At 36.0% G+C, this 26,660-nt stretch overlaps 1 protein-coding gene across 2 annotated transcripts in view; it reads right to left on the bottom strand.

The window, feature by feature from the left end:
* ANGPT1 (angiopoietin 1) overlaps window positions 1–14,852 on the bottom strand; it is a 327,983-nt gene extending 313,131 nt beyond the window's left edge. Inside the window, exon 1 of one of the 2 annotated variants that reach the window (XM_074201075.1) lies at window positions 13,949–14,852. In XM_074201075.1, coding sequence (XP_074057176.1) covers window positions 13,949–14,248 — 300 coding nt within the window. In that variant the 5' untranslated portion in view covers window positions 14,249–14,852. The remainder of the gene's footprint in view (window positions 1–13,948) is intronic. The other variant, XM_074201074.1, reaches the window with a different exon arrangement.
* Between the last annotated feature and the right edge of the window lie 11,808 nt (window positions 14,853–26,660).

Consider the following 26,660-nt stretch of genomic DNA (forward strand, 5'->3'; position numbering starts at 1 on the left):
CATCTACCCTTTGACTCTAGACATTCTACCTGATCTGAATAATCTTATTTTATTTTCTTCTAATTCATATATCTTCATCTTATACACAAAAATAACATGGAATATTTAAATAATTATCTTTCTAAAATCTAGATAAACTTTACAGTGTCTTTAATTAGCAAATGTCAAGAAAAGGAAATGAAGATGTTTTTCCATGATTCATTAGTCTGTTCTTGATTAAATCTTGTTGGTTCTTTGAAATCATCACTTCCCTCCTGATGATCCATCTTATAATTTTCCCAGATATTAGTGTTATGCCTTCTAGTCTATGGATTGAATACTTTATTCAATTCCTTCTTTGAAAATTAGTTTTATATTCACTTTTATGGTGAATTAGTATAATATTCTATCTTATCCATTTGCCTCATGTAGATAACCATTAGAATCTCCATGATATAATTGATAGTGCCTAAGTAGTCACATATGGTATTTCTTTTAAGATCTGAGGATTCAGTTTTTTCTAGGACAGGTGACTCAAATTCTTTAAGGATAGTTAGGTGTCCTCCTTACTTATGGTTGGTATCAACACCCTTCTGGTTATTTTTGGTAGTTCATTTCAAGGTAAAGGTCATTCTTCTTGGCAGTGGAAAAAAAGAAAAAACCAAGAATTAAGTAGCACTACCTTTCAGTTGTCAGTTATGATTATCCTATCCACCTCTTCTTTGATCTTTCTCATACTCTAGAATTTCTATTAGGAAAAACTTTATTTGCCTAATTTGAATTTATGAATATAAATAAAAGTTGTTAAACTATATTTCTCTTTAAAAATTTCCCAGTTTAAGCTTTTCCAGTTTTTCCTCATCCAATTTGAATTAATGAGATTTTGTTTTTGCTGTATAATCCTTTCTTTGATATACTCAGCTGGTCCACAAATGTTTTTTTTTAATCTTTGGAGTTCTATATCATTACTTTTAACTTATATAAACAAAATACAAAGCCTAGGTCTCTGTTTTTTTTTCCCCTAAATGCCAAGATTGTTCCATGTTTCTGTTTTTTCATTAAAAGTTCCCTACATTCAATGACATATGAAAAGATATGGCCTCAAAGAAATAATGGGGAGCCAGAAAATTCAATAAGCAAATATACATTGAGACTGTAGAGCTATTTTTATCATGTTAGCACTAAGAATTACTTCCAGATGTAATAAGATGCCCACTTTTTCAGTAAAGTTGATTGCAGTGTTCCTTTGATGCTAAATGATTAAATTTCTTGTAGTCACTGGTGTCAAATAATTAAAACAAGTTATGAAGTTTTTAAAAACTGAGGTAAAAGTGATTAGATTGGCTTTAGTTTATTCCATAAAGCGTGTGTGTGTGTGTGTGTGTGTGTGTGTGTAGGGGATATATTTGAGCACATTTCTTTAAACCTGTCTCATGCTATGGTGGAACTAAAGCAGATCAGGTGTCTGCACTGAGTCTGACACCAAAATGGTACTGCCTAAGGAGGTTTGAACTTGTCCTATTCAGAAAAAAGAAGTAGGTTAAAACTTTTAGGCCTCAGTACCAGGATGAGTATTTGAATAGCTGCTGCACTTCTAGTCAGAGAAAAATAGTTTCAAAAATAAAATAAAGTTAAATAAATCTCCCTCTAAAAGGTAGCTTTCCATGTTTTTGATCTCTGCAGATTTTCCATTGCTGATCACCATGTCCTCCAAGATAACCTCTTCTTTCTAAGTTTTAATGACACATCTCTCTCTCTCTCCAAGTTCTCCTACCTGTTACTTCTCAGTCTTCTTTCTGCTTCTTTGTCCATGCTACATGCACTATTTTGAGTGTCTTGAAACATTTTTTAATGGACCTGCTCTTTTCCTTTATACTATTTCCAATTGGTGAACTCATCAGCTTCAACTATAATTTCCATGCAGATCATGCTCATATATATGTGTACATGTGCATCTATGTATATATAGATACACACACATATATATATTATATACATAGTTATTCAGTATTCATATCTCTCTTAAGTTCCATTTATGCATCACTGTCTTTTTTATATCTTGGAACAGATATCCTGTTGACACATCTTAAACTCAGAATATCCAAAATGGAAATCATTATCTTCTCACCAGATGCAAAGCTTTTCCAATGTCAGATTTCCCTACTACCATCCTATCATCTTCCATCTTCTTGGTTTTGAAGTGACTATGTACCCAATTCCTTCTTCTTTTAGTTTCCTTGATTTCCTTAATATTCAACTCAAATCCCCATTCTGCTGAATCTTCACTGATCCCCAAATTTTCATAACTTATGATTATCTCCCATCTACTCTGTATATATATATATATATATATATATATATATATATATATATATATATCTTTTATATATATTTAGTTATTTCAATCATGTCTTCCCCATTAGAATCTAAGTTTCTTGAAGGCAGGGTCTGTTGTTTTTTTACCTTTCTCCAGAGTTTAGCACAATGCCTAGTACATAAAAATGACCAATGAATGAATGAATGAATGAATCTATTTGATTGATATTGTTGGTTGTTTTTAAAACATTCTTACCCCTAAACTTGATAAGTAATTGCCCTTCCTGGAACTTGTCCTTCAAGACTAAAAAACTGGTATGTGTATGAAAATGAATAGGGAGGGAATATAATAAGAGAAGGAATACATTTTTAAAATTCAGAGCATATATTCCATCCAACCCCTATGTTCAGATGAATCAGCAGCAGTGGCAAAGAAGGGTGATCCATTTCCTTCCAAAAGAGAATTAGACTTGATTTGTCTCTCAGATACTGAGAGGGTTCCATTAAGGGAAAATAAATGTTGTCTCTTTGGAGAGGTTCCATTTTTTCCTAGCCTTCAATATGGGTGAAGAAGCCCCCCCCCCCCCCCCCCCCCCCCCCCCCGCCCCAGGAATGCTGTTTTGTTTCTTCTATTTTCTTCTCCTCTGTGGGGAACCAAAGAAAAAGGATTGGGGAGGGGGAGGGGTGGAATGAGAATGAGATTCATTTGAGATTTCTTTATCCCCAACTACACACAGCTCACTGTCTGTCTCTCTCTCTCTCTCTCTCTGACTGTCTGTCTTACTGTCCATCTGTCTGTCTCTCTCTCCTTTTTCTCCTAGTTATCTGTCTTTTAGAGGCTCTTGCAGTCTAGGAGCAAAAGGCTGCATTTTTTTGGAGTCTTCTGCCTGACACAATGTCTGGGAGGGCAACTACCATGTGCTTTCATTCAGGCCTCTGTGTTCATGCACAGAAAAAAAGTAGCTATCATACTTGCCTTGCAAGTGGCTGTTTTCTTGGCTTTTGTACAAAATACCAGAAACATTTTAATTAAAAGGGACAATGATAAATAAAATAGGAAGTGAGATAAGATTTCATTGCCTTGAGGGGGGAAAAAAAGATCTATTCTCCTAATTTTTACAGTTATCTGAATGACCCACAAGAGAAAGTGCATGCAAATAATGTTTCAAACAGGAGAATGTGTCCTTTGCTTTTCAAATCAGGGTTGCATACACAGATATCCAAAAGGGGGTCATTAAATAGAACGGAAGATCTTTTGAGTAAGCAGTTTCACCCTGTGTAGAGCAATTGTAAGCCTTTCTTTGTGTTTTGGAATTTTTTTTAAAAAATAGTCAGACTCAATTAAGCTCTGTGACTTCATGTGATGGTGCCTCTAAAGAGATGCCTCTGAAAGGGGTTGCAGACGTGTGATTCCACGGTCTGTTAACAGGCATGTGGGAGGGGAGGGAAAACCCATCTATTCTACTTCCATCCAAAGCACCACCTAGGGTGTCACACTTAATTTAGTGAGGGAGTCAATCCTCCCAGAAGATGCTGGGACAATATTTGGGGAGAAGTTTGATTGGCTGGGGTGGGGAGAAAGAAGATTATGGAAGAAACAAATAGGCAAAAAGGCAGACAAAGATAAAGGAGCTAGAGAAAAGGGGAGGAAAGAGGACTGAGAGAGAGAAAAAGGGAGAGAGATGAGGAGAGGGGAAAAATAATATGGAATAGGAAGGAGGAAAAAGAGGAGAGCTAGAAAGAAAAACTAAGCATTTATAAGGCCTCTACTTTATATTGGGCAATGCGCTAAGTGTTTTTCAAATGTTACCTCACAACTGTGACAGGTAGGCATTATAATCATTATCATCATCTGCATTTTACAGGTGAGGAAACTAAGGGGAATAGGTTAAGTGACTTGCTCAAGACTACACAGTAAGTTTGTGAGGTTAGATTTGAACCCAGGTCTTCCTAACTCCTGCATCCTATCTAGTGTATTACCTCACTATTTAAGAAAGAGGGGAGAAGGGGCAGCTAGACGGATAGAGCACCAGCCCAGGAGTCAGGAAGATCTGAGTTCAAATCCAGTCTCAGATACTTAATAATTACCTAGCTGTGTGACCTTGGCTAAGTCACTTAACCCCATTGCCTTGCAAAAACCAAAAAAAAAAAGACAGAGGGGAGAAGAGGAGAAGGAGAAGGAGGTGGAGGTGGTGGAGGAGGAAGGGGTACAGAAGTAGAAGAAGGGGCATTAGATTGATAAAGAGAAAGACCATTATGAGTTAAGTCCAATGGTCTCTGGAATCTGAAGGACCTCCCCTACTCATTGAGGATCTGATGGATTCATTCTTTCAGGAGATTAAAGAAAAGGATGAATAAAAACTGACATAGGCAGTTGTTTAAAAGACATTCTGGAGATACCAAGAGAGAAATGTTTGCTTTGTTTGGTTAGTGAGTTATCTGGCAGACATCAGATCAACCTCAGGCAGGAAAGCAGCACCAGATACATGACTTCCTAAAAAAGTAATGACTAATGCAGAAAATTTGCTCCATTATTCACTTACTTTGGAGAATAAGATCATAGTCTGTCAAAACTGGAAGGGATTTAGGGATCATCTAGTCCAACGCCTTCATTTTACAGAGAAGGAGATCACCTTTTCTTCTTTGTTTTTCATCCTCCCCATAAGCCAGTCCTACCTCCCACCCTGAAATCTTTCTCTACAATAATTATGATGTGATTATGATAATAATAAAGTAGGAGAACTTTTGTTTGGATTTATAAGTGAATAGAGCACAACTGATCCTAGAACAATTTCTTCAAATAATTATTCAAATCTAATGCCCATTAGCCTATTTGTGTGACCCTGGGCAAATCACTTAAACCTGTCTGATCTTTAACTTTTTCCTTTTGAATGAGGTTAATACTTCTCTGACTATATAAAGTTATTGGAAGGATCAAATGTAAAAAGGTATGACACTTTGTAAATCTTTGAAACATTAATAATTTATTTGTGTATATATGTTTATAATTTAGGAGTATAATTTGGTATATTTCCCTTATCCTTTTTATACATACAGGTAAATTATGAATTACTCTGTTAACTTTAACAAAGAAAATCACATATGGTTGAATTATGCAAATAATATTTAATTATTTCAACTCAATTTAACCAAGAGATATACATTTTCTCTGCATAAAACTTTTTTTAACCAGATAGAACAAATGAAAAGTAGCAAAATTAATACTGATTATGTTTTATCTTCTAATTTTCAATAAAAGCAGGAAGAGGCTATGACCTAGTAGAAAATTTACAATAGATAGGCACCATAGCCAATTAAAAATAAAATACTTAACGAGTCCAAGCTACAGGTCAAGCACTATCTGGTATATGTGGAAAAGATGAAAGTATATTATATATGAATGCCAGCCTGAAGGGATTCTATTCTGAAAGTATGATGAACACCTACAGGATAAAGTATAGGACAGGGCTTAAAAGACTAATTCTATACTGATATGAGACATAATACTAACCTCAAAGTCAGGAAAAAACTGGGTTTCAAATCCCACCTCTGACACTTACTGGCTATAGAAGCAGTCGAATCTTTTTGAACCCCAATTTCTTCATTTGTAAAATGAGGATAACTGTCACATATTTCACGAGGTTGTTTTGATGAAGAGAGACAATAAAATAAAGATTTTTGCAACCCACAAAGCATTATAGAAATATCATCTATTTTTCTAAGAGCAAGAAATTTCCTTCAACCCTCTATGAAGGTACTATTGAGTCAAAATAAGTTGCTTAATATGATCAAGTTGTTTGCCATCAAACCACTGGTATTAGGAGTAAGATTTGAACTCAGGTAAACTTTCTGACTTTCTGACTCAACAATATTTACTCTACAAGAAACCTTTCATTGATAATTTATCACAAAATCTTTCATTTCAAAACTTTCTCTTTAAGGTGAAATAATTACATACATAATCTCATTTGAGCCTTACAACTTAATAAAGGTAGGAAATTCAGGTATCATCATATACATTTTACAAATGAAGAAACTGATTCAGAAGTTAAGTGGTTTGCCCATAATAAATAAGCTTGCCCTTAACAAGTAAGTTTTAGAGACAGGATATAACTTTGTCTTCTGGATTAGAAGTTCAGCATTTTATCAACCACATTTATCACACAACCTCAACAAAAACATCTATAAGCAGTAATTCAGAGGAAAAGGAAGTAATTTTTAAAAGGAAAAGCTGATTCTAAGGACCTAGAAAGTTTATAAACTGGATAAATTGGATAATCAGTTCAAAAATCCCTAAGAGTAAACAATCTTGTCCTACTAAATTTGTACATTTCAATAAAATTGTACATCTACTAAAAGTTTTCCTAACTACCTCTAAGGCTAGATGTAAATGTAAACTCAAAAAATATGCTAGCTGTTAAAATTGCTGCCAAATATATGTATTCAACAGCACATTACTACTGATATATCTTGATATCAATGAACATTAAAAGTTTGCAGAGGCTTAAGAGCTAATTTGCTTTAGGGTCTGTGGTCTGTGCAAAAAATACATAACTGTTTTAACATTTCAGACCAAATTTATATAATAATATAGAATTGCTAATATAGAATTCTTTAGACAGATTGTAATATAATAGCTGTTTTTTCTTCAAGTGATTACTTCCTCACTAGAAATGAGATTTTCTAAGTAATCACAATGGTAATAATGAAAATGACTTTTTTGCCTGTGTTTTTGACCTATGATGTCATTTCTTTAGGGAACATCAAAAGAGAAAAAAATCCTCTTCCAATACAAATGGGCACGTGTCCTTCCACTTATATCCTGAGAGAGTTGTCTAGGGCATGAAGAGGTTAAGTGATTTTTGCCCAGGGTCAAATAGCCAGTATGTGTTATAGTTAAACCCAAGTATTTCTCACTCTAAGACCAGCTCTTCCTCTATTATGTCTCCATTGCCTCCTTCATAAGTCCTTACTATGTGGCAAATTATACTTTTCATTTCCTAAGGCATTTTCATATACCTTAAGTGATTTTATTTTCACAAAGCCATGAGATTGACAAAATCCACAGAAATGATATTTTATTCAGATTGCAAAAATGAAGAAAATGAAAATCAAAAGAGATTTACTGAATTTTTGATCGTCACAAGCAAGGTAAATCACAGTCAGTAAACAGTGAGAGAGCCAGGACTAGAATGTCCATCTTTTGATTCTGCTCCAATATTCTTTCACATTTGATTCTATGATGCTATTATAAAAATGTAAGTGCCTATGAAACATTATTGGTAGAATTACTACCCATAGTGAATTTCATCTGTACACCTAGATAATACTTTTATTTCTGGTTGTCAAAGACATCTTTTTTGCTTATTCTGAACATACTACAAAAACCTATTTCATCAAAGAATCTTTTCAATATTGTTCAAGGCAATGGTTAGAAAAATAAATTTCTGATACCTAAAATTAACCAAATTCTTTTCCCTCCCATGTCCTCCATTCCAATTCTTGGAGTTCAAAAATATGAATATTAGGAAGAAGGGAGCACTTTCAACCAAAATTTATACTTTCCAATAATCTCTAACTATAAAAAGGTCCTAATCCTCTGTGTCTCATTTCTTTAGAATCTCATCTCCTGTAAAGTGGAGGCTCCTAGCTTTTGTATGTTCTGTATAGAGACCTAAACACCACGGGCCCTCACCCACCCATTCACTTTCTGAAGCAGGCAGCCAGAGAAAGAGGGAGCTCAGAGCTTTCAATCTTCATTGCAAAAGATAATCTTGTATTGGAACAAAAGGAAAGAATGACTCAGATGGTAATTAGGGTGAGTTTCTAAGCAAAGGACACAACCAGGAAAAGACTACTAAGTTTCCTTGTATTAAAAAGAGCCAACCCAGAGCAAAACACAACTTCTACAAGTGCACGGGACATATAATAGAGGGACAGGATATATTCTGGAATGTATAAAATTATATTTTGGATGGATAAACAAACATGGCTTTCTCCAGCATTTTCAAGACACCCAATGCATAAAAAGCATGATCAATATCGCTATGCCTCTTTGTAACTATAGAAAAATAGCTAGAAACTGGGTGATTCACTTTCTGGCAAATTACAAGGTTCTCATAAGTGAGAGGGAAGGGACCACAGTGTGGGCCTCAATTTTTCCTATTTGTTGCTCTAATTTTTCAGGTCCATGTTAGTATTTCGAGCTAACATTACATCAGTGGATATGAATGCCAACTCCCAGGATGCTAAACTTGGATGAGAATAATTGTCTTGAGTTCTAAAAATCATTGAAAATTATACAGGGGATGGGGTGAAGTTTGGAAGGGCATCCTCCCCTATACTAGGGATGAAGAACAGCCTTATAAGGAGACCACGTACCCAGTTCTCCATGCCATATACCTGATTTCCATCACCAACAATGATTCTTTTCCAGTTATTTTCTTTAAAAACAATCATTGACTAAAACCAAATCTCTAATATTTTAAATGGTTCATACTGCACTATTATGTATGAATCAACTATATGGATTCAAACTCCAATTCTTAGGCAAGATCTGTTTAAATTACCATTTTACACCTACTTCCATGAGATAATTTTTATTAGATTTTAATAGGTAAGAAATTTTGAACATAACAGGTGATTTGGAATGTGTTCTTCACATTTGAAACTACAGTTAAATTTGAATGAAACTGTAAAAAATTATAGAAAAAAGGGAATAGATATCTAGACATATATTTGAAATTTCTTGTTCAGTTAGGAAACTAAATTGAAGATAATACATACTATATGCAAAGCAGAACTTACTCCTGTCCTAAATGAATTAAGATAATAGATTGAGAACTGAGAATTAACTTAACGTTACTTATGGTCCAATTCCAGGATTTTTACAGAGCAGAAAACTAAAGTTCAGTGAGTTTAAGTAACTTGTTCCAAGTAGCACAGGTAATAAATAGCAAAACCAGAATTTGAACTGAGTTTCTGTAAGATTCTTTCCACTGTAAGTTGCATACTGGATCAGGCACTGGGTCTGCAGACAAAAGTCTTTAAACTTGACCTTGGACACTGACTACTCTGATTTCAGCAAGTAATTTAACCCTGGTTGGCCTCAGTTTCCTCAAATGTAAATTGGGATAACAGCACTTTATAAACCACTTCACAGTGCCTCCTACATACATATATAATTCAGAACTCTTGAAAAAACAATTTTTTTACTTTTTTCCTAGGTGACCATTCATGTTAATCGTTTTATCTGATGATCATCAGTTGGTAAATTTTTAAAAAGGAATATGCATATCTTTGCCCATTAAAACCAGGATGCTACCAAACAAAAAGTGGAAGTTGTGGGTTGTTGTTGTTGTTTTATGGTTGAAATTCCTACAGTTTAACCCAAACGATACATTTTATAAGGCATTGAAAAGAAAGACTTGTTCAATCCTGAAGATTCCAAAATGGATTCTTAACCTGGAATCAATAGGAGACATCCACAGAGAGATTCTTGAGGGTCTGTGCACTTGAATAGGAGAAAAAAACAACATATTTATCTTTATTTTCATTAATCTTTTGTTTCTTATGTAATCCTTTTTATTTTATTTCATTTCATTCATTTGAAAATGAAATGTGATTCTTATAAGTTCTTATAAAATTCTTATAAATTTCACCAGATTGCCAAAGGGATCCACATATCTCACACACACACACACACACACACACACACACACACACACGTTAAGAACTTCAGTTCTTGAATATTAGAGATCTTTAAAATCTTTGTAATTTGATATTAAAAGGCAAATAAACAAGGGATGCATAGATACATTTTAATGCATCTTGTAATCCAGAGAAACATACTCCTGAATTTCAGTTATGGGATAGCTAGAGAGAGGTGAGCTAGATCTCACTCCAATTTAATGCATCATAGAAAGCACAAAAAAGTAGCAGACAGTATCTGGTATTTTTACATTACCAGTCCAGCCTCAGTAGCTCTCTTCTATTTGGTAATGACTATAGGCCAAATATTAAGGGAAAATAAAACCTAGATTCCTACAGAAGTACCATTCACTATGTGCATATGTTACCTTGTGTAATTTTGTTCACACTTCGGTCTCAAGTTGTTTTCATCTGTCAAATGGAGTTAATTCTACCTACCTACCTCATTATGGTGTAGATAGAAGTCTTAATGTGGCAAAGGGGTGCTTCTTGAAGAAATATGAACATACAAATTAATATCCATAGCAATCAGTATTCATTCCCTTTACTATTTTACTTTCCAATTGACTCAAATGATAACTTTCCCTTCCCCCACTATAACTCATATGAAATATACACAAAGTAGATACAAATGACAATGAGCATGAATATTAATATTGCTTCACTTTCTTAAAATAGCATATTTTGAGAATGCTGGAAAACCCATTATAGAAGAATATAATGTGAATTACTGGAATAGAATGATGACAGCTTGTAAACTCATACAACCCAATACTAATGACAAACAGAAATGAATTCTATAGTCAAATCTTTTAAGATATTGCATGCCATAGAATTTTATGAAGTCATATAATTATCTTCTGTTTTTTCTATTTCATCTTTGAATACATTTCAACTTCAGCTGATTACATCATTTAAATCAGTTTTGCTGAACAATATAATTAGTTGAAAGTTATATCTGTAGCTTTCACTATAGCATATGGAAGAGTAAAAAATAAAACATTTTCTATAACTGTGGCAATTTAAATGAATAATAATATAAAATATATTAATTTATTCCAAAATTACCATTTGAAATCGCAACATATGGATGGTTATGAGACAATATACTTCAACAAATTCATTGATACTCATTTGCATTTGATATAAAATGAAAATATTATCAATAAAGCATCAGCAGTTAAAATGATGATGATCAAACACACTACTACATCATATAAAAACATTTTCACTTGAATTATGCACATGAATTTATCACATAAAATGAGAAGAGAACCTAACTTTAAATGAAGAAAAATATCCTTTTAAGGGAAGTTTAAGGGAAGATCCTTCCTTCTAGGAAGATACTAAGGTTAAGTAATTTTTTTTTCTTACTAGACCCTATTGGAAACATTTAGATAATTATTTGATCCTCCATTCAATTAACACTGACAAGAGATATGCAAATTTCATCCTACCACACTCAAGAGAAACTGCTGACCATTGTAGGAATATTTTCAGTAAACAATCCATTTTATTTATAGGGGCTAAAGGTGAATGCACTCAAATATTTTATATTTATTTTTAATAAATGAAAGTTTGAAAGAGCAGATTCACATATGTCATTCCTCAACATTCTAGGCAATGTTTGAAAAAATACAGTAAATTTGTACATGATCAATTATTAAATAGAATAATTTAATGTCATTTGAATGAATATTACAGCCAAGTTCACATGTTAATGTTAAGATTGCCTATATATCCAAATTACAGAAAAATATTATGGGAAAGAACTTTCCACAAATAAAAGCTGATGTTTTGTTTTTTCAAATAATTACCACTTTTCCTATTCTAAAGAATCATCGAGCAAAACATTTATTGATAGGGAATACTTGCTGAATTTGAATCTTCAATTAGTAGTAGTCTACTAATAGTTATCCTTCTTGTTATTAAATGCACGGAATCAAAAATATAATTTACTATGTTTATATAATCATATCCAAGTTTATCTTTTTATATCACACTTATGTTTGAAATATTCTAAGCAAAATTTGCATTTGTTTTTTTAAATATATAACAGAAAATACTTTTGCAATAACCAGTTCTAAAAGGAGAGTGGAAGGGTATATTAGTAACTGGGATAATGTATAAGTCAGATTCATTTCCCACTCTCGGCCTCCCTCTTGAACCAGGAGACAAATAAGTAGAGAGGGATTACCCCGGCTTCTCTCTTCAGGTTGGGTGTCAGATTTTGCCTCATACTTATATGAAGATTACTAATGATGAATGGCTCAGAAAACCACTCTCCTCGTCAACTTTTTTTTTCCCTGTAGCCTGCTGATGTGCACTTGTATAGGTAAGAGAACTAGTTACAATTCTAGACTTTAAAATCCTAGGTCTGTTACTCTGAGGTTTTTTTTTAGCATGCCAAGAAAAGCAACCGTGATCTTAGTTCAGTCCCTAGTGGACAAAAGCAGAACAACAAACCTCGAAGGCATGAAGGCAATTTACTCAATAAGTGTGACCACACACACACACACACACACACACACACACACACACACACACACGAAAAGCATTCTCTTTTTCCATCACATTTCTGTTCAAAGGTTTTAAAATGCTGACATGACTAGAGAAATCTGGTTGAATTCTGATCTCTGTTTTCTAAGCAATGACATAAATATTGTGATATCAAATGCCAAGATGCATAAATACAGTCTCCTTACAGTTAAAACATTTCACTGAAACCTGGAGGAATAGTAGGGTCAGTCTCACACAATCAGTAAAAATCCTCTCCTGCTATAGGAGGAAAACCACAGCATAAGACACAGCCATTAAAGTGATACAATTTCCAAAGATACCTTCAGTTAAGACCCTCAAATAGTCAGCCTTCGATGTCTAGTTATATCCACTCGTTCAATGTGATTTTAAAAACTAGAATAATTTCACGCAACATTTGTTCTAAAGGAGGTAATAGCATTCTCCATTTCTTTAATCTTGCTCATTACAAGTAAACTTAACAGTTGTGCCAAGAAACAAAAAAGTATCACTCCAGAACTCCAGAACTAAGACACTACATCTTAGCCTCTGCAGGTGCACTGCTAAATTTGCAACCAATAGCTGCTTGATTATCCGTTCAAGATTCCCCTCAGATAACCCATCCTTAATGACGTCTACCTTAAAATCTCTGATATTGCCGTTCTCTCAAACTTAGAATTATCATAGAATAGAATTGGTTACATTACCTTTCAAGATCATTTCTAGAAATTAGACATTTGCAATTTTCACTATTGCACTTTACATTGTTACTTTATATTTATTTCGTCAGAATTTAAAAGAATGACACTTTTCTTTGGAGCCACTCAAAGAGATTTGAGGAATATTTGATTTTCCCCCTTCAACCCCCCCACACACACACACACTCAAAAAAGAAAAGGTTGTAGTCATTCCATCCTCGCCTGAAAAACAAAACAAAACTTCTTCCTAGAAATTATTGCTTTTCAATTTAGGTGCTGACAGTTAGAACAGGGAGGCATGTTTTAGTGACATTTATTCCAAAGACCTAAATGAGAAGCAGATTTCCAAACTTGTGCCATCATTGACAGGTCAGCGGGGACCGCGGTACACCTGGACTAAAATCTCGGCAAACTCTCCAACTCTAAGGTCAGGGACACCCCCACCACCACCACCTCCCCTCCCGCCCCCCAGTCCTCTCGCCATCCGGGACAAGCTGGAACAGTCTGGTTCCCTTGCTAAGGAAGTCCCACACAGAAAGCTGCTCTGCAGTTTCTTGTGCCACTGTCTTCCCCCAAGCAACATGTAAACAAATGTTCACTTCCCACCCTCCCCCCCCTCTCCTTCTCCCCTTTCTCCCCCCACCACGTTGAGCAAACTGTAACTTATCTGCAGGACAAGCCAGGAAAAAGGAGTCGAAAACAACGAGAAACTGAAAGTTAGTCCTTACTTTTTGCAGCCACTGAGTATAGTTTTCCATCACATGTTCCAGATGTTGTAGTTTCTGGGAAGAGAAATCCGGTTCCATGAGAGGCGCATCTCTCTGCAGCGCATTGGTGCTGTACTGGTCGGTGGTGCTCTCCCGGCAGTTGGAGTCCTGTTCGGGCAGGATGAAGGTGTAGGAGCACTGTCCGTGCTGAATCCGATTGTATCTTCTCCCGCTGCTGCTGTCCGGGCTTCGCCGTTGATTACTGCACCCTAAGTGAGTCAGAATAGCAGCCAGGAAAGCAAAGGAGAGGAAAACTGTCATGGTATCAGCACCTTCCTTCTCTGCCTCTGCACAACTTTTTTTTTTTAAACCTACCCCCTTACTTCTTCCTTCGTTCTCTAACCAGTATTGGTTTTTTTTTTATTGCATGTAAAAAAAATACTTTTTTTTGGTGGTGGTTTAAGTCAGCTCTGAAAGAAGAATCCTAAAAAAGGATTCATTTGGTAGCTTTAACAAAAAATTTTTTTTTCAAAATTTATTTCACCGGAATGATAGCTCCCTTCTTTAAAAGTTGAGATATTTATTGCATAGTAGCAGAGATTTATTGTTTCCTTTCTGTGTAACAGTTCAGCACGCAGTCTGTTGTAGTCAGCAGCATGTAGACATCCTCGTCCCTAGCCTCTAGCCTATCTGCAGAGAACTGCTATTTTCCCTCCGACCTCAGTGAGTTTTATTAAGGTTCCGCTTTCCAGCCAAGCTGGAAGCGGGCAGCCTTTCACAAGATGACTTGACAGGAATGCTTGAGTGTGCCCCTATGCTAAGGACTGCCGACAGCTTAGTGCGGGAGGGATCGTCTTACAAATTGGCTGGATGCGCATGACCTCAATCATGTATAGCTGCCGCCTAGCCCCTCCTGCTCGCAAAACAGCGCTGTGCCTTTCGGGGACTCGCAGAGAGTCCAAGCCTACGGCGGTCCACCTTAATATGGTCTGGGTGTTCCAGCCCCGACCTATTAAAACCTAGCATTCTAGCAAGGTCTTCTAAGTTCCCGTTACATATTGGGAGCCCTGAAAGAAAATTTCTTCCAAACTATATAGACCATGCTTGAGGAATTCTTTTGGACAACACTTATTAAGTTTGTATTATTTCTAAACAGCTTGTTAACTTAAGAAAAGCTTTTTTTAAAAATCCATTTCATATATATTATATTATATATATGTATATATATATATATATATATTTAATGTTTAATCTTTTGAATGTATTCAACTTTCAGAGGCCAAAGAAATGACCAGGGAGAGGGGCGTGAGAAATCTGGAATAATGAGTTAAATTATTTTATATCTTGTTCTTCAATTCCTACCCCCCCCATGCATGTTAAATAGGTTCCATCCCCTGTGGGGTTTTGTGGAGGCTTGGGGGGCAGGGAAGTGGGGGTGTCTTAAGAAACTGCCTACTCAGAAAGCAGCTCTCTTTGTTCTGTGTACATAAATGAAGCAACTTCCTTGCAAAAACAATGTGGTAACAATTTAGGAGAGTGTCCTAAGAATTATTAATTCCTGTGGTATGTCCTAATCATGTATATCACAAAGAGCTCATTGGGGGTTGCTATGGTTCTCCCTAGCTCTACTACCCAAGTTTCACATAAATCCTCATTATGGCTGTAGTGACCTCCCCAGAAGGAAGGACTGGTAGCTCAAGATAGCTCAGTAGAAAGAGAATCTAGATGCACCTTTTAATGTAGGTTTAAAGGGAGAAAAAAATTCCAAGAGCAGAAAGCATAAACTTTCCAAAGCAAACAGTAAAGAGTAGTGAAATATAAAGTACAGGTGAAACTAAAGAATTTTTAATCAAACATATAAGAAAATAGAATTTTGTATAACACCATCCATCCAGTTAGCCTGGTGCAATGAGAAGTGAAGATTCTTGTAATCTGGGACCTGGCTCAAATTCTGGCTCTACCCCTTACTACCTTTATGAACCTCCCTGGTTCACAGTTTCCTCATCAAAAGGATTAAATGAACTCTAAGGAACATGACAGCTCTAAGTCTGAGATCCCAGAATTTTAAAGGATTTATACACAAATGCATCATGACAACTGTAACCACATCTTTAGAATAGTGGACCTTGATTTAGATTTCTCTTTATGTAAGTGGAAAAAATGATTAGATCCTTTCAATGAGTGAGGGAGAGAAAAAAGAAGAAGAGGCAGAAGGGTGTTTGTGTCTTGATTCTTTTGGAGTTTTCTTGGCAAAAATCCTAGAGTGGTTAGCCTTTTTCTTTTCCAGTTCATTTTACAGAGGAGGAACTGAGGCAAACAGGATTAAGTGACTTGCCCAGGATTACACAACTTTTAAGTGTCTGAGGTCAAATTTGAACTCAGGTGTTTCTGATTTCAGGTTCAGTGCTTCATTCAATGCACCAAGGGTGAGTAAAAAAGTGTGAAGACAGTTTGCATAAATGAAGGGTTAAATGGAAAATAATAAACAGTCAAAACAAACTCCATGCTTTGTGAAAATGGTACTAGAATTCCTTCTTATCATTCCTTAACAAGCAATTTTTTTCCTTGTTGATTTACTCAATATAGAACCAATTATGTTATTTTTAAAAAATATATGTTATATCGGTAAAATTCCCTATATCCTTGTCAACACCTTAATTGGGTCATCTGTCGGCTGAGATGAGTTCACAAAAATGAACAAGAACTACCACCATATTAGTATACTGCAAGACACAGAAAGGATTCAACCTGGATGAAATGATAGTCTCTTGTCTTCAAATAGACCCTCATATTTAAAGCAGCATTTGTGTTATTATCTGAAAGAGGAAAGGTTAACTAAAATGTATTTGGAAAACAATCCATTCCTATGAGGCAGTGTAGAATGGTGGAAAAATCACTGGACTCCAGAATGACAGTGGTTACTCAGTCATGTCCAACTCTTTATGACCCTGTGGCCATAGTTGGCCAATACTCTCCATGGGATGTCCTTGACAAAGATACTGGAGTGGTGTGACATTTCCTTCTCCAGCAGATTAGGGTAAATAAAGGTTAAAACACCTGCCCAGGTTCATACAGCTAATAAGTGTTTTAGGCTGGATTTGGATTTAAGTCTTCCTGATTCAAGATCCAATGGATCTACTTCATCACATACCTACTTCCTAGAATCAGAGAATCTATGTTCAGATCTTGCCTCTGATATTCACTACCTTGTGACCTTAAACCTTTACAGGTCTCAGTATCCTGAGGAGTTATATTTATGACCCTTTAAAATCCTTTTAGTTCTAGATCTCTAATCTGGATTAATTTACTTTGAGGAGAGGCTAAACCCAAATACAAAAAAAAATGGCAGAGCAAAAATTTTCTAAGAAAACTTTCTAATAATTTTTACTTTTAAAGAAGAAACTCCAAAACTAGCACCTTTAATTGCTTTGCTAAGAATCAAATTCAATAAAAATTGGCAGAGGATTAAAGAATGATCAATAGTCCTCACTTACAATGTTTCCATGTATTTAAATAACCAATAGTTATATCTGTTCTTGTATGTGGGTTTGGGTGTATGCTCACTGCATTTGTCTTATCTGAATGAATTACAAGTGGGAAATTCCCAGTATAGTGCAATAGAAAATGAATATTCCAAAAGAAAGAATCTCTAACTACTGTTGTTTCAAGGATTTGGGCTTCACTGGGTCCAGCGTCAACTATAGGACCACTTTGTAACCATTAAGCAACTGCCATGTGAGACCAGCAAGGAAAAATGCCACCAGAAGCTCAATAACATGATTACCTGCCTATCAGAGATTATGTGCCCAGCCAAGACTATATATAGAAATAGAAAGGATATACTCAGACCATTTGAAGATGTGGCCCTAAGTCTTCTTAGTTTTCCACTCATACCTCTTGCATCCTTTTCTCCATTCATGTAACCACTGATTAAAACCTCAGTACCTCTCACTTTGATTATTTCAGTAATCTCCCCTTTCATGTCCTTGCTGTATTTCCAGTCTCTTCTCTCTAATCCATCCTTCATTAATTTGTCAAAATGATCTTACTATAATACCTGGGGAACCTCAATTCTCACCATGGAGTCCCCAAACAAATCCATTTGAAGTTCTAAGTATTCGTTGGCTCAGTATCTCTTCAACAGTATATATATATATATATATATATATATATACACACACACACACACACACACACACACACACACAACTAGTGCTGGGCAAAAGACATTCCACAAAATAGAGGCATATTTTTATAAAGTAGGGTATCAAGCAGTAGAATACTGTACCATCAGTGGGGAAAGTAGAGACATATAAACACATGATTGGGAGACATGTGTGATGAACCAAGGCTCAGACATAGAGGAATAGTTTGCAATTCTAAAGCTGCAGAATCATGGATGTATTCTGATGATATCATCATGTTGCCTTTACTTGGCTTGCTCCCCACTGGTTTCTGCGCAGGTAATCATGTTATAGAGTTTCTGGTGGCATTTTTCCTTGCTGGTCTCACATGACAGCTGCTTAATAGTACCAAAGTGGTCCTATAGTTGACGCTGGACCCTGTGAAGCCCAAATCCACTGGACATGAGGCTGCGTAATTTGACTGTGCCTCCAGCTTCTTGATTGACTTGTACTCTTTAGCTGTGATGCTACTTTCCTAAGTGACCAAAGCCTAATGGATCCAAGCTCAATCCCCTCCTCAATTTTTCAATCTCAAAATTCTTTTGGTCTTCATGCAAGTAAGTTAGAGGGAGAAAAGCACAAAAATAAATACAAAATCTAAGGGCAAGTTTATAATTTTTCTCTTGCCTAGCAGCATTCCTACCTTTATTAGGTAGATAGATAGATAGATAGATAGATAGATAGATAGATAGATAGATAGATAGATAGATAGATGATAGTTGATTCCCTTTTCATTCTTAAAGCACAAGCCAATGTATCCTTCCTCTGCTGAAAAATCTTAGATGATTCCCTATTATAATCTGTAGGTCAAAGATTCTTTATCATTTGTGTGTCATTGATCCCTGTAGAAATATGGTAAAGTCTTTGACCCTCTTCTCATAAAGAAACTTTTAAATTTAAGCACAAAATAAAATCCATAAACTTACAAAGGAAACCAACTTGATTAAAACAAAGATGTAATTTTTTTCCCATCCACATTCACAAGCCCCCTTAAGACAAGTCAAGGCAGCAAGCATTTATTAAATATTTCTCTACACTAGGGAATCATGTTCTAAGCAGTGAGGATAAGCGCAAAAAAAAGACAGTTCCTGTCCTCGGGGAGTTTATATTTCAAAAGGGAAAGACAATACACCAAAGGAACTGAAAAGGAGAATGAAGGCAAAGTCAGGAAGTTAAAAAGAAAAATTGAGAGGAGTATGAAAGATGGCTTGCCCAGGGCCCCTCCTTAAAATGAAGGCTATGAGGAGGATTCACCACTGGGAGAAAGACACTGACATTTGCAGAGGATATTCCAGGGTAAGAATATCCAGAGGATATTCCAGGGACTGATAGATGTGCCAGGGCCCAGAGGGCTCAGATGCTGAGGCCACTTAGTCATTTTGTAGAAGACTAAAAAGTCATGAAATCTACCCCTGGACCCCAAGTTAAGAATCCTGGCCATAGATCAATATACAAACTCTTTTCCACCTGAGCACACAAAATCCTTCCCAGTTGACCTTTAGCTTACTTTTCCATACTTAAAAAATCACAGTATGTAAGATATAGAAGAACTCTAAGAAGACACCTATTCTAGTCCATATATGAAAAAATAATCATCTAATTACACATTTCAGGTTTTGTTTTAATCCAGGTGTCCTACTTGCCATTCTCCAGACTTTGCATTCATCTCTTGCATCTTTTCCCTTCACCCACATCCCCTTCTAGGTCTGCTATGTTCCCCTTTCAGAATCTCCACCTCTTCAAATGCTGCTGCTTCTTATAGAAACTCTTTCCTGTGTCGTACTCTTCCTCATATTCCCGTTCATTGTTAGTACTCTCTCCCAGTTGAAGTTATGTGGTAGCTGCTTTTCTGTTTACATGTATTTCCCAGGAGAATGTAAGCAGGGACTATTTCTTTCTCTGTCCTTATACTCTCATCTTTTGCATGTTAAATGTTTGTGGAATTGAATTCCTGAAGAAACACACACACACACACACACACACACACACACACACACACACAACAGGATTCTGAAATAAATACTTGAGCTCTAGAAATAGCAGCCAGAAATCCATTTTTAAGCTATTAGGAGCCACCAGGGGGTGTAGAATGAATTTAAGATGCTTTTAGAATTTAATCTAAGAGTTTAAATATCTTAGAATAACAGTGAGCATCTGAGGCACTTAGGAAAAGAAAAAGGAATAATTATGTCTTTAAAATCCATTAAATAATTCCTCCAGTAAAAAAGTAAATGAGACTAACCAAAGGGAGGGAAATAAGCATTTATCCAAAGTCTTCTACTTATCAGACACTGTGATAAGTGTGTGAAAATTAATTGAAAATATTTCTGTATCTGTCCATGATGGCATGAGATTTTTTAAAAAATTAAATATTTTATAGAATTAAGTGTTTTTATTTAGGTGAATTCAGAGGCATCTTCTCTCTGTGGTAATGGAGTATTCCTCTTGGTAATTTGCTGCTCTGTAAATAAATTCCCACTGAACAAATTATTCAGAAACCTCCAAGAAAATACAAAAGCTGGATAATTCTAGTCCTTTCACTAGTATATAGCAGAGGGGATTTCCAGATAAGAGTAATAAGAGTCCTAGAGGGAATCCTGTCACCTCCAAAAAGAAATCCCAAAATGAAAACTCCCAGAAGCAATAAATTCACTTACAAGTCAAGACATCATCTTTCTGATATCATTGATCCTCTTTAAGAACTAAAGATAAACAACAAATTGTGAGTAGTAGTAGCTACTCCCTTGGGGACCCAACTGACCAGTTCCAGTTGGGCAGTGCTGCAATTTCCTTTCCTCCTTTTACTCTTCCTCCCCCCACCCTCCTTTCTCCTCCTTGTCTTCTCTCTTTGTCCACATGGGGAGCCAAACTCTTATATGTAAGTGCTCCTTCCAAAGGAATATAAATTTTGATTGCTTATACTTCCTAAGCTTTTGGGGTGGTGGAACTAGATTTATTATCCTCTATCTATTTGCTCTATCATTCTTGTTTTGTTTTGTTTTGTTTTTTTAATTGGGACATTAGCTCCTTTGCCTCACGTAGTTTTAATTTACAATTTCTTGAAAGAAAGCTTTGGTAAACCCATGATTATTCTTTCACCCCTACTGAAACTTCTTGTTTTTCATCACTCTTCAACAGCTTTTGGCAATTAGTAAATCAAGTGTCAAGAGGACCAAGAGGATTAGAAACTCTTATGTGAGCACTTCCCTTTTCAGTTCTGTTCATTCACCTTGGCTGTCTATTTGGCACTCAACTCTCACTAGTGGTTCCAAGAACTTGTAATATTCACAGAAACTACACCCTGGTAAATTGTCTTGGCAGAAAGGAAACCCAAGTTGAGGGTAACTAGCAAGCTTCTGTGTCTTACCCCAACATATCTGTGACCTAATATTTGACCTCTTTTCAGATATTCCTGTTTGATATATCTGGGGCCTCTTTTCCCCTTCACTGTTTGGAACTGAAGAACACCAAGGAGAGATTCATGAGCAGGAGGTGTTTGTAATGTGCTGCTTCAAAAGTACAATGATGAAGAGAAAGTGATACAAAGGATCTCTTCAAAGAAAAGTTTGATTTAAAAAAAGAACTGCTCTCATGATGAGAGGGGATATAGTAAGTGACAAAACTGATATCTCTGTGATGTCAATAGAACTCAAGAAAAACAGAACAAAACTCAGTGGATGAGCTGCCCTTTGGCAAATCAATAGGAGCATATGGAGAAGAGTTACATAGACTAGGAAGGCATGCCCAAACTGATGAGATAACATGTGGTTTAGAGTATTGTTATTTGTCTTCCATTCTTGAAGTAGGCTGTAACATCAGGGAGGTGATGCCATGACATGTAAGTGAATTGGATTTAAGTGAAGGAGGCTGGGCTAAGTCACCAGCCTCATTTTTTCTCCTGAGTCATCTAGTTTCAGAGGCCAAATGTGAATCAGGACCACTGGAAATGGTCGTGAATGCAGTGGGAGACATTGGTCTTTTGAAGTTCTTTAAGCTTTTAAAGTTTTCCCAGTTCCCAGTTTGACTGAAGCAGCACCCATTCAGTGATTAAGACTAAGTCTCTAGCCTTGGAGTCAGGTAAATCTGAGTTCAAATTCTGACTCAATCACTGACTGGCCCTATGACCCATGGCAAGTTACTTCACCTTGTTGTGTCATAATTTCTTAATCTGAAAAATGAGAGGATTGTACTCAATGACTTCTAAGATCACTTCTAGCTCTAATTCTATGGTCCTTTGAGATCTTACAGATCAATTGCAATTTGAACTGAAACTACAGTTTTCATTGTCATTCCCCAAATTGATTCAGAATTCCATTCTATTCCCAGTTTGCAAAAGCACTGTGATAATGAGCAGATGGCAAAGAAGTCATTTTATTAATTCAGAAAAAGGATTATGCTTCAGTATTCATACAACTTTATGTTCATGAATGTTCCAATTTCTGATACCAATGGTGTCTAACTCAAATAAAAACCAACTCCTGAGGGTAGCATATTGAACTAGAAAAATCACAAAGTAACATTATCTATGTTTTATTGTATCTTTATTTATTTTGTTATTTTTTTTCCAAATCACATATTAATCTGGTCTGGCTCTTCAGGGAGTTTTGTGGGCAATCTTCTTGATTTTTTTCTGTCTCAAATCCACTTATATCTTTGAATTTAAAAACATTTCCCTATTTTAATTAGTTGCTTTTCATGGGTAGGCCTCCCTCAGTTTCTTCCTCTTAAAAAAATGAGAAATTTGAACTAGATGGACTCTGGGGTCTCTGTTAGCTCTAAAATTATGAGCTGATGATTTAGGGCCTATATTAATCAATCCTGAATCTATAAAGGGGAGAAAGGGTTGACTCTTGTCATTGGTTAGAAAAATGTATTAATTATAGCAAATATGCAATTTGACATGAACATTTATCTTATAATTTCTTCTCCAGTGCTCAGTTAGAAAAGTTTCAGATTACAAGTAGCAAGCATGTTGGGAAATAAATTCTAGCAAAATTTAAATATCTGAATAAATACAATTAGATTTTCTATTCTTAAATTTATCACTCAAAGGTCTTCCTGAATGGATCACCCTAGCTGGTACATTTTTTGTGATTTTTTTTTTAATCCTCAAAGTCTCTAATGTAGTGCTGTTAATTCTCTCCTTTTTTAGTCAGTTTTTTTTCTTGTAACCTACATACCTTCTAAAAAGCATTAATATAACCCAAAGGGAAAAAATAACTAACAAAAAAACTGGCACAAAATATTTGAAATGCTATCAACCCTCTTAGGGTCATGTAGTTTCTTTGAAAGAAACACACACATAATTTGGCCCGTGGCCATAATAAATGGGTTTTGTACAACTGGGAAGGGGTTATCATAACCACACTTCAATATTCTTCAGATTTATGCCACTCACGGAGTATACACTAACTTCAGGTCCCTAGGCTTGGGAGAGTGTGTTACCTACAGGGCAGTCAACAGTAAAACTATTCAAATTTGGAAAAAAAGAAAAAAAAATCACTAGCATTCCTGTCAAAATGACTTGGGTAATTTGCAATTCCAGAAGATTGAATTGCATCATGTCACACATTGTTACTGGACTGGGTCCAACCCAATTTCCCTTTGTCACCATATCAGAAATGCGAAGAAAACTTTTTAAACTGATGACTTGTGGTAGACCAGGAAAAGAAAAACACAAAAGGTTTTTTTTTTTGGGGGGTGGGGTCAGGGTACGGTTGGGGAAAGCCGTTAGTCTTTCTTTTTGATGGGATATCTTTGTTCTACACATATTTCCATCTCCTGTTGGCTACTAATCTCTTTTCTTGAATAATCTGAAAACCGAGAAACTTCCATTATCTTATGTGACCTTGCTACTTACTACTTCCTTGCCTGTTACATTGGAACAGAGTTGGAAGGAATTCCTACATTTTACTGAGGGCAAAATTGAGCCAGAAAGACAAAGTAATTTGCCTAGTCATACATATAAATAAATATTTAGTGAGGTAGACCCAGGTCTTCCTGATTCCAAGTCTAATGCCTTTTCCACTATGTCTCTAAAGTGGGTAACCATTCAGACACTGATCCTCTTCCACATTCCTATTGTTACAATACTGACCCAGGGAAAACTTGAAAAGGACTTAAGAGAAAGGACAAGACCCTGGAGGCTATGTCATGCTGAATCCTCAGTTCCCTTCCTCTTCCTTCTATAGACTAAAGAACATAACTTGAGGCCATCATGGACTTTGGTTGTATTTGTATTTCCTTCGTAACTATATCCAGACCCTGCATACCATGACCCTTCCAGATTCTGGCTACATTCTGTCTCATTGAGGACTATGATTAGGATGCACCCTTCCCCTGATTTTCCTTGCTTCATTGGTCTATTTTCTTATGTGTTACAAGTCAAGCTCCAAATCCTCCCTGGGATTTTAAAATTGACCTGTGATGAAATCCTACTGCTTTGTATTACTGATTATTCTGTTGATTTTGTGAACTAAATCTGAGTCACATACAAAATAGCACCATGCTGTCAGATAGCAATGTGAAGGACCTCCCTCAGATCACTTCCCACAAAACTGGTGACATGTGGCTTTGGCAAATACCAGCAAAACTTCAAATTCCCAGAAATAGACATTGAAAGTCTGGGGCTAATGTTAATAATTTGTAAGGAATTTCAGCATCAGATGATATAAATGGATCCTTCCTTTGTTAGTGACACTAGAATGTTTATTTGTTTGTTTTTCCTGGATGAGCAAAATGGTAAAGATTTTGGAAGACTGGCAGAAAGATACCAAACAAATTAGTTCTTTTTTTTTCTGGTTTTTGCAAGGCAATGGAGTTAAGTGACGTGCCTAAGGCCACACACACACACACACACACACACACACACACACACACACACACACACACACAGCTAGGTAATTATTAAGTGTCTGAGGCTGGATTTGAATTCAGGTACTCCTGACTCCAGGGCTGGTACACTATCCACTACATCACCTAGCTGCCCTGCAAATTACTTCTTAAGAGAGTATTCCCTTGGTAGTGCTTTTGTTGCCCCCACACTCACAAAGTGATGCTTCAGTAGCCAAAAGAACAGGAAGTAGGGATTAGCTTTTAGAAAAGCAGAAAGCAAATGAGGAGCACTTCTTGTGTTTTTCTCTTTAAATCACATGCTAAATAATCATAAACTCTCTGTAAGTGAGGCCAGATTGCACCACTCTATTAGCACTCCTCTTCACTTGGGAGAAAAATAATGGAAGTGATTCTTAACTCAGTTTCTCCTATTTATTTCTTCTTTGTAATCAGCAAAGGAACACAAATTCTGTTACCAAACAAGACAGATGAATACCATGACTGAAGTTGGAAAATACTATAAGATTTACACCCAAAAGAGTTAAAAGAACATTTCCAATAGAAAGTTGAAGGATCTCTAGAAGAATTAAATAACTGCCTCCTGGGGTCACTGGAGGGAACATGGCACCTAAGGTGATTTTTGTCCTTCATTTCAAGGAAGACCATGACATTAGGGAGCTTATGCCAAGACATGCATATGATTTGGATTTGAGTGAAGGGTTCCTATGCTACTCTCTTCCATATCTGGGTCCAGAGATCAGTTATGAATCCGAATGATTAGAAGATGGCCCTGATGCCAGGCAATCAGGGTTAAGCGACTTGCTCAAGTGCACACAACTACTAAGTGTCTGAAGCCAGATTGAACTCAGGTCTTCCTGACATTCTGCCCACTGCACCACATAGCTGAGGTACCTAAGGTAATTTATTAACATATGAGTTAAATTATTAACAATCATGATTCCAGGGAGATCCAGAGCTCCCCTTTCCTCATTTCAAAGATCATTTTCTTGAAATATATTACTGATAATGAGATTGAATTAGTTTTGCTCAACCTAAGACAACTCCACCCAACTTTAATGGAAATTTAATCTGAGATGGGAAGCCCATTGTGTTCTATCCAGGTTCCATGGGGATAAATTCTTTGATTAGATTGCCCAAAGCTGTAAGGGGTGGAGTAGTCTGTATATAGAAATAGTCTCTTTGTTTAAGAGTAATATGATATAACTCTCTCAGCATCTCACTGAAGTGAACCTGCTTCTCCTTGTAATATTCATTTTCTCATTAATTGATAACAAATTAGAGTTGACTGTCATCCTCAGGAACATTCACTATTCCCAATGGTGTATAAGCCATAAGCCCACCGCCACCATGAAGGTCTTTAGCATTCAAGAGTGCCAGTGACCCCTTTTATTAATGAAATTTTCACATTATTAATAAAATGATTAATTGCCCAGAAAGTTATGTGTCTTGAACTTTTTAAACATCACACATTCATCTATCACTACCAGTGAGATAAAAATAAAGAGGAGGGACATTTAAGTAAGGGTACAAGAGCTCCCTGGTGGAAGAACTGTTAGTACTAGAATAGGTTACCAGTCTTTCCTGGAGACCTATTCTAAGGATGCAATAAATACCTATCTGCCCAAGCAGATATACAGAAAGCTATCTTTTCAGGTGCCTTAATTCTCTGGGTACATCTGAGAACACGAAGTCTT

The sequence above is a fragment of the Macrotis lagotis genome, chromosome X, assembly GCF_037893015.1.
Source record: "Macrotis lagotis isolate mMagLag1 chromosome X, bilby.v1.9.chrom.fasta, whole genome shotgun sequence".
Lineage (NCBI taxonomy): Eukaryota > Metazoa > Chordata > Mammalia > Peramelemorphia > Peramelidae > Macrotis > Macrotis lagotis.